The sequence below is a fragment of the Kogia breviceps genome, chromosome 12 (genome assembly GCF_026419965.1).
Source record: "Kogia breviceps isolate mKogBre1 chromosome 12, mKogBre1 haplotype 1, whole genome shotgun sequence".
Taxonomy (NCBI): domain Eukaryota; kingdom Metazoa; phylum Chordata; class Mammalia; order Artiodactyla; family Physeteridae; genus Kogia; species Kogia breviceps.
Window position 1 is genome coordinate 102,408,028 of NC_081321.1, and position 9,229 is coordinate 102,417,256.

At 60.7% G+C, this 9,229-nt stretch overlaps 1 protein-coding gene across 1 annotated transcript; it reads left to right on the plus strand.

Annotated features, from left to right (window-relative positions):
* The first annotated feature begins 1,053 nt into the window (after nucleotides 1-1,053).
* KLHDC7B (kelch domain containing 7B) lies at nucleotides 1,054-9,049 on the plus strand. The gene has a single exon (XM_067010541.1). The coding sequence runs from the start codon at nucleotides 3,605-3,607 to the stop codon at nucleotides 7,940-7,942; it is 4,338 nt and encodes a 1,445-aa protein (XP_066866642.1). The 5' UTR covers nucleotides 1,054-3,604; the 3' UTR covers nucleotides 7,943-9,049.
* The last annotated feature ends 180 nt before the right edge of the window (nucleotides 9,050-9,229 follow it).

Sequence of the window (9,229 nt, forward strand, 5' to 3'; positions counted from 1 at the left end):
ACATGTAGACTTTTTGATGATGGCCATCCTGACAGGTGTCTGTTGAACTTCTACACACTAACAACGAACTATCAGAAAGAGAAATTAAGGAAACAGTCCCATTTACCATTGCATCAAAGAGAATAAAATACCTAGGAATAAACCTCCCTAAGGAGGCAAAAGACTGTACTCTGAAAACTATAAGACACTGATGAAAGAAACTGAAGTTGACAGAAACAGACGGAGAGATATACTGTGTTCTTGGATTGGAAGAACTAATATTGTTAAAATGACCACACTACCCAAGGCAATCTACAGATTCAATGCAATCCCTATCAAATTACCAATGGCATTTTTTTTTTTGCAGAACTAGAACAAAAAAATTTTAAATTTGTGTGGAAACACGTTCTCTTCATCATTCCCACATTGTTGAATGCTTATGTGTTTTAACTTTTTCCATTATAAATCACATTGTATTGTGTCTTTTTTTAAAAAAATTATTTATTTATTTTTGGCTGCATTGGGTCTTCGTTGCTAAGCCCGGGCTTTCTCTAGTTGTGGCGATCCGGGGCTACTCTTCGTTGCAGTGCGTGGGCTTCTCATTGCAGTGGCTTCTCGTTGCAGAGCACAGGCTTCTAGGTGCACAGGCTTCAGTAGTTGCAGCATGCAGGCTCAGCAGTTGTGGCTCGCGGGCTCTAGAGCGCAGGCTCAGTAGTTGTGGCACACGGGCTTAGTTGCTCCACGGCATGTGGGATCTTCCCGGACCAGGGATCAAAGACGTGTCCCCTCCATTGGCAGGCGGATTCTCAACCACTGCACCACCAGGGAAGCCCTTGTTTGTCTTTTTTAAATAATTTTTTTTGCATAAACCTTTCCCCACCTCAGATGGATTGCTTAAAAGGTATCCCCTGTTGGGTATAACTATATAACGATTAAATCTGAGATTTATATTTTCTAAGCGTTAAACATTATTCTAGATTTATTTATACATATATAAAAGTACATATATACTTTTAACATAAACATGATTACATAATATTATATTCTTTGTTTTATATCATTTGATTATGCAATCTTTCTTGCCTTTAAAAAATTCCAGTAATAGAAAAACCCTACATTTAGTGCAGTCTGCAGCTCTCTACCATCTTATTTATATTAGCTGTCCATTTGTATTTAGCTCTCCATGTGGAATCATGTCTTCATCACTAGGCTTTTCCTCCACGAAATGTTTCAGAAAGGCACTGTGGGAGCTAGCGTAGTTGGGGCTTGGTGACCAGTTAGTGGGGGTCTTCCTGTGGGTGCTGCAGTGGATCATCTCATGTGGATGGATTTCCCCACCTCCTGGGCCCCCAGCTCCATTGGTCATGGTTGCTGGCAAGCAGGTGACGGCCTCCATTCCTGTTTTGCTTGCGTTGTCTCAGAGGAAACAGGATCTCTGGGTCCATAGGCCCAAATCCCTCTATTCCTTGGAGGGACTGGGACAGGGGTCCTGCCTCAGCAGGCAGCTGGAAATGGGGCTCTGAGGAGGCTGCTACAGGTCAGACTTTCCCGGGACCCATATTTTTGATCTTTATTTTTACCTCAATGGGAATCTGTGATATTTATGCCATCATAGCACGACCAGAACCATTACTCATGTGTCACAATTTCTGTGGGTGATCCTGTGTGCTTCTGAAGTTCTGTCACCTTTGCATCAGTGCCACATTTTTACTCTCTACGGAAAGAGGGCAAAACTCCCACTATTTTAGGCAGCAACATGTCTCCAGTCACCTTCCCAGTAGGGAGCGGCTCCACGAAGGGCAGCGTTTGCCCTTTAAAACCCAAAGTCAAGGGTTTTGACAAAGTCAGGTGTTTCCTTTCCACAGAGGAGGGGACTAGACCCTTCCTTGGTCACCTGTGTGTCTCTAGGACCTGTCACCATCCTCAGCACCTAGTGAAGTTGGTGTCCTAAGGTATCCCTAGTGGACACGTGTCCTCTGGCCGCAGCCTCTGGTGCTCAGACCGACGACAGGGTCCTGCAGGTACTGGGTGGAGATGCGTGGTGGACACGACGTGGCCAATACAGAGGTGCAGACGATGGTGTCATCTCCATCCTCTCAAGGTTGTTGGACCCCAAACTTAACCAAGAGGCAGAGCCTGGGACCAGGACAGAGAATAAGGGCGGCATCCAGAAAGGCCGCCACCAGCTCGAGGTCCACCTTAAGGCAGGGCCCCCTTCCATCCTTCCTCTTACTGTCACTTAATACGCTCGGGGAGGGGAAGGCTGGGAGGGGACAGGGGGTGAGATACCTGAGGCTCAGTAGAACCCAGGCTGGGTGCCAGGGACATGCCTTGGCCACCTCGCTGCCTGAGTCAGGGAGAGTCCTCGGTCCCTGAAGAAGGAACAAGTACATGTCGTGGGGGCCTGCCTTTGTCCCAGGAGCTCCAGGCTCTTTTTCCATGTCTGGGTCCCACATGGCACCTGTCCTGACACCTACTCCTCGGCTTAAGTGAGAGGCAGATGAAGGAGACAAGGCTCGTCCCCTGAGAAGCCAAGTGCTGCAGGGCACCTACACGCCGGCCTCTGAGGGGCCCGAGTCCTGGCGGGGCGGGCTGGGGTGGGGGGACGAGGGAAGGCTGAGGCCTGAGATGAGGCACCGGAAGTCAGACTGATAGAGCCCTGGGGCCAGAGGAGGGTGTGTGAAGCCCCCCAGGGCTGAGTGGTGATGGGACAGGGAGCGGGCAGGGGCCGAGGGTTCTCCACGGCGCGAGAGTGGCGGCTGGCAGTCAAGACGGCCCCGACGGAGGCCCAGGGGCTCTAGAAGGTTGTGATAAACCAGGCCAACAAAGGGGAAGGGGAAAACACAACTTTTGGGTTTTCTTTACTTTGTTCACTCTTCATTAGTGATGGCTTAAAGATTCCTTTTGACAACCATCCCATCTCTGCTGCACTCAGGGTACGGAGCGTCCAGAGGCCGCTGGAGGAGGGGAAGGGAGAGTCTGCCTCGGCCCCCCCAAGCACGTGTGTGTCTGGGAGGGAGAAGCGCCAGCCTCTGCTTCACACCTGTGCACCTTCCCGGCAGGCCATCTGTGTGCTCGGCAGTGCTTAGGGTCAGGACCCCTGCCCCCATGGTCCCCCTCCTCAGGGAGACCCCCCCCCCCACCCTGGCCAAGAGTGGAATCATCTTCTCCGGTTTCTGGTAATTTCATCAGGGCCTCATCGTGTTGCTGCAGCTACAGATAACATCTTCCTGTGGGTAACTCTTCCCCGCCAGAGCCCCCTGAGGCTGGCCCCGAGCTCAGAGGGGGGCCGCGGGGGTGTGGGATGAGTTTGGGGGGCGTGAGGGTCTCTCAGGCAGAAGGGGGTCGGCTGGGATGCCAGAAGAGTGCTGAGGAGCACTGCCATTTGCCATGGGAACCTATGGCAAAGGGAGGAGGCAGAAGCTGGGCAGGGGACTTGGGGAGGCCCCTGAGATCCTGGAGCTGCCGCGGGTTATGCTGTCTGCTGATACCTCCAGCCAGGCCCTCCTAACAACACCCAAGCCCAGGTGCAGACACAGACCCACCCCTCCCCGGCTGGGCGGCGCACTGGCCCCGGCACAGGGCCACCTTAACTGGGCAGCGCTCTGGGCGGGGCACGTCACGGATGCCATCTGCGCGACACCAGGCGGCACCCAGGCCTGAAGCAGGACCGGCGTGCGCAGCACATAGCTCCCAGCCTGCTGCCCGGCTCCTCACGCTCGTCTCCGCCCAGACCATGACCCAGGGCGTCTCGGGGGCTGACGGCCCCGGCTGGGGCTGGGATGGGGAGGGGGACGAAGACTGGGACGGCGCCGTGCTGACCCTGCTGGCGCTGGCTGTGGTGGCCGCCACGGCGCTAGCTTTGCACTGGTTTGGCTCTGGGCAGGACCAGGAGGCGGCAGGTCCAGCATCCACAGCCCCTCGACCTTCGCAGGTGGGAGGACCTGGGCCAGCCCTGCCCCCGAAATCCAAGGTCAGTGGTGGTGTCGAGGGGCACAGCTCAGGGCAGGGGAAGCCATGCCCTCCAGGACGTGGCCAGGGGAGCCCAGCCGCAGCAGGGGCCCAGGATCAGGAGCCCCCGCCAGGTGAAGGTCTGACTGCTACAGCTACACCTCCACTCAAGACACCTGGTGAGGTGGCCGGCGGAGGGACCTTGGGACAGCAGCGTGGTAATGCCACTCCAGAAGCCCCCCGAGGAAAAGGAAGGGAGCCTCGCAAGCCAGGTGCTGCCCTCCTGGGTCAGAGCAAAGCAGAGGGGATGTCTGCGCCCCTCCTGATACAGTTCACCCCCCGGAGTCCTGGCGGAGAAGTGGAGGTGCAGGTAGAAGCAGGAGGCGTCCAAGCCAAGGCACCAGCTCACCAGGCCCTCGTCCACATGGTGGAACGGGACACCAGTCCCTGGCAGCAAGGTGTGGCGTCACCTGGCTCACTGGGGAGGGGCCCAGGCAGCCGCCGGTGGCAGGTGGACCGCAGCTCAGGAGAGAGAACCTGCCGCTCCCCAAGGCTGGACCCCCTGTCCCTGGGCACCGTGGTGAGTGTGTGGGATTCTGTGGGTGCAGCTAGCAGCCTCCCCGCGGGCTCCCAGGGGCTCCCTTTCCCCCAGGAGCTGCCTCCGTCGTATGCCCTGAAGACTAGGCCCCCGGTGGATGTCTCAGAGAGGGGGCGTGGGAAGAGCAGTCCCCAACCAGCCCCAGTCCTAGCTCCGGACTCAGGAGCCAAAGCTACTGAGAGCAGGGAGGCTGGGACCCTGGCCCCCAGGGAGTCTCAGAGGTCCCCAGCCTCCATGGAAGGTTGGCCCTGGGTGAGGAGGGAGGTCCTTGTCACCGGGAGCTTCAGCCAGGCCCCAGGCTCCATGGGCCTATCACAAGAGGGGCCACAGGGGGGACACCCACTCTTGTCCCAAGGGGAGGGGACCACAGAGGCCAGCACTGCGGGTGAGGCTGGGGCTAATGGCTCTGGAGACCACCCTTTCTTCAGTTCAGGGCCTGGAGAGACAAAGGAGCAAGGGGGCCACAGTGTCAGAGAAGAGGGAGGATCCCTGCAAGGCCAGGTGGCTGATGGCTCTGACAGAGGGGAGCGAGCCGCAGAGGTTCGCAGCTACATGCCCTCCCTGAGCCCCTCCCCCACATCCTCTCCACGCACCCCTAAACCCCTCCCACCCACAGCACATCCCCATCCAGGTCTCTTGCCTGTAGCCCCAACTCTTCTGAACTCCTCTCTGTCAGCGTCTTTGCCCCCCAGAGTTGGCCAAGGTCCTGCTGAGGATGAACATCTCAAAGCAGGGCCATCCCCTGCCCCTGTCACAGCTGCAGCCCCTGGGCCTGTCACAGCTGCAGCCCCTGCCCCTGTCACAGCTGCAGCCCCTGGGCCTGTCACAGCTGCAGCCCCTGCCCCTGTCACAGCTGCAGCCCCTGCCCCTGTCACAGCTGCAGCCCCCGGGCCTGTCACAGCTGCAGCCCCCGGGCCTGTCACAGCTGCAGCCCCCGCCCCTGTCACAGCTGCAGCCCCCGGGCCTGTCACAGCTGCAGCCTCCGAGCCTGTCACAGCTGCAGCCCCCGCCCCTGTCACAGCTGCAGCCCCTGCCCCTGTCACAGCTGCAGCCCCCGCCACTGTCAGAGCTGCAGCCCCTGGGCCTGTCAGAGCTGCAGCCCCTGAGCCTGTCACAGCTGCAGCCCCTGCCCCTGTCACAGCTGCAGCCCCTGGGCCTGTCACAGCTGCAGCCCCTGCCCCTGTCACAGCTGCAGCCCCTGCCCCTGTCACAGCTGCAGCCCCTGCCCCTGTCACAGCTGCAGCCCCTGCCCCTGTCACAGCTGCAGCCCCTGCCCCTGTCACAGCTGCAGCCCCTGCCCCTGTCACAGCTGCAGCCCCTGCCCCTGTCACAGCTGCAGCCCCTGCCCCTGTCACAGCTGCAGCCCCTGCCCCTGTCACAGCTGCAGCCCCTGGGCCTGTCACAGCTGCAGCCCCTGCCCCTGTCACAGCTGCAGCCCCTGCCCCTGTCACAGCTGCAGCCCCTGCCCCTGTCACAGCTGCAGCCCCTGGGCCTGCTAGTGGGTCAAGGCCTGCATCTCAGAAGCCCAGTGTGGTTCTCTGCAAGGGCAGTCAGGAGGGGCAGTTCTCAACTAGCTGGGGAAACCTTATTTCGATGGTTCTTAGGAGTCACCCCTTCCCCAGGCCAGAGAGGCCCCAAGGGACAGTCCCAAGGGCAGCTCTGGAGAGCCCCAGAGACCCCAGCACTGCCACACCCTCTGAGAACAGAGAGTCTGGCTCTTCCCCTGAAGAGGCTGTCCCCAGCCGTGAGGACAGGCGCGGCCCGGCTGGACCGGTCGCAGGGGCAGGCACAGGGGGCCTGGCTGAGGCTGGAGCCCCCCCGCAGCAGAGCAGCGCCGAGACCAACGAGGCACCCACCGCAGGCCCTCCCTCAGGCCCAAGAGGGGAGAGGATTGAGGAGAACCATCCAGACTCGCTGCCGCCTGGAGCTGCAGAACCCAGGGCCCCCTCACGGCCACCGGAGCAGACCCAGCCTGGCTCTGCACCCTCCCCAGTTACAAGGCGGGACTCACAGCCTGTCCCCCGGCCACGGAAACGCAGCTTGTGCGAAATATCCCAGAGCTCTGAGGCTGAGGCCAGCCCAGCGGCCCCAGGGCAGCGCCCAGGACAGGAGCCCGGGGAGGGGCCCAGCCCTGCAGGCAGCCAGCAGGTCCTCACCAAGAAGCAGGAGGAGGCCCAAAAACTTGTGGTGTTTCTGCAGAGGCCGGCAGGCTGTGGGAGGGTGGAGGGGCCCCAGCAGCCCAGATCCCCGGCGGCAGCGGCTCTGCAGCCATGGCTGGACCTGGGCAGCTGCCTGGAGGCACTGGCCTTTGCCCAGCAGCACGGGGACCCCCGCCTGGCCCAGGAGACCTATGCCTGGATGAGTGACAATCTGCTACACGTGCTGGGAGACCCGAGCCTCTACCGGCAGCTGAGTGGGGCTGACCGGGAGCGCATCCTGAGCCTTCGGACCAGCCGGGGCCAGGAGGTGCTGGGGGTCCTCGTGCTGCCCAGCCTCTACCGGGTGAGCCGCTCAGGGCTCACAAGGGACTCTCGTGGGGTGGAGGCTCCCGCGGTGCGGCCCGCGCCCCCGCCCCCGCCTTCCCGCACGTACCTGCACGTGTTCCATCCCCGGGAGAACGCGTGGCGGCCCCTGACCCAGGTGCCCCAGGAGGCCCCGCTCCGGGGCTGCGGTCTCTGCACTCTGCACAACTACCTGTTCCTGGCGGGGGGCATCCGTGGATCCGGTGCCGAGGCCGTCTGCTCCAACGAGGTCTTCTGCTACAACCCTCTGACCAACATCTGGAGCCAGGTGCGGCCCATGCAGCAGGCGCGTGCCCAGCTCAAACTGGTGGCGCTGGACGGGCTGCTCTACGCCATCGGGGGCGAGTGTCTGTACAGCATGGAGCGCTACGACCCGCGCACGGACGCCTGGACCTCCCGTGCGCCCCTCCCTGCAGGCACCTTCCCCGTGGCTCACGAAGCTGTGGCCTGCCGGGGGGACATTTATGTTACCGGCGGCCACCTCTTCTACCGCCTGCTCAGGTACAGCCCCGCGAAGGACGCGTGGGACGAGTGCCCCTACAGTGCCAGCCACCGGCGGTCCAGCGACATTGTGGCTCTGGGGGGCTTCCTGTACCGCTTCGACCTGCTGCGGGGCGTGGGCGCCGCGGTGATGCGCTACAACACCGTGACCAGCTCTTGGAGCCGGGCCGCCTCCCTGCCCCTGCCCGACCCCGCCCCGCTCCGCTGCGCCGCGCTGGGCAACACCATTTACTGCCTCAACCACCAGGTCACAGCCACCTTCACGGTCTCCGAGGGGACCGCCCAGTTCCAGGCCAAGGAGCTACAGCCTTTTCCCCCGGGGGCCAAAGGGGTCCTCTGCCCATTCATCCTGACGCTGCCCCCCGCGGACCCGCTGCAGACCGCCCTCTGAGTGGCTGCTGGAACCCCAGGGACTTCAGCGCTGCTCTCCGGGGAGACCCTGGGGCAGAGTCTGAGGGCAGGCGGGCCACAGGGAGGAGGCTGTGATCCAGAACTTTCTGCTGTTGTTCCCGGGACGACTTTCCTTTTCTGTTCCAACAGGCCTCCTGACTCCGCCTTCCACCCGCTCCCCGCCTCCCCTAGGCCTCTGCCCCGACCCCGAGCCCAGGCTCCCTCCCTGCACCTGGGGGCTGGTCGCTGGGTGTGCCTAGCCCGGTGTCGTACCTCCGGCCACACCCAAGCTGCTTCCTTCCTCCAGGACTTGATTCCCTCTTTGGTTACCCAGCGCCTCTGCTGGCTCACCCACCCTCCTCCAGACAGGGATCCTCTCTCACAGCACCACCCCGCTGCCTGGGAATTACCTGCCCGTGGGACTCCCTGGACTCCGAGAGCCTGACGTGCCCCTGGGCACCAGGACTTGGCCCACTGAGGAGACTGGCAACCCCTGAGCTGAAGAAGGAGATGGCTGGGAACACATTCTGCTCCTAGGGTCTGTCCCTGGGGCTCCAGGCCAGGCAAGGAGCCCTCGATGGGGTGGGAAGGGGACCAGGGAGCACACAAGCCCCCAGGAAAACATCCTTGCCTCTGGGACTTTCTACCTGTCCTGAGGCCTCTGGGAGCCTGGCTGTCTCTCCCCTGGAACAGCTCTGAAGCCCTCTTTTGTCTGACTGACCTCAAGGGCCTAGAACCCTTGTCTGCGAAAGCGCCCTGCCCAGACCCTAGCCCAGGCCGTGCAGGACCACTCAGCTCATAGCCCTCTGCAGCCTGGTGGGGTCTCTCCTGCCAGCTCAGCCCCTCCAGAAGCCCGCCCCACTTCCCGCCAGCCCCCTTCCTAGGCGAGGCCTGGGCTTTGCCCTCGTTCTGCCCCTTATTAGCTGTGTGGATTGGAAGAGACATCTAACATTGCTTTCCTTGTCTGAAACGGGGCTGTGAGAACATAAGGACACACCTGAGAGTGCCCAGCCTGGCGCCCCAAATACACAACTGAATAACTAGTGCTCCCCCTTATTCGCTTTGGAACTCACTGTAGGAAGGTAAATAAATCTGACTGAATACTGCTGCCTGTCCCACCCTCTGACCTGGTTTGTCCCCGTCTGGCTCCTTTTTTGTTTTTTATTCTAAGTTCGGCACCACTGGCACTGAGTACGTCTACTTCATGGAGAGCCTCTGCATCTCGCCCTTCTCAGGTGCTGTTCGCAAGGTTTGATATGCAGCTGGGTGGGACAGAAAGGGTCCTTAG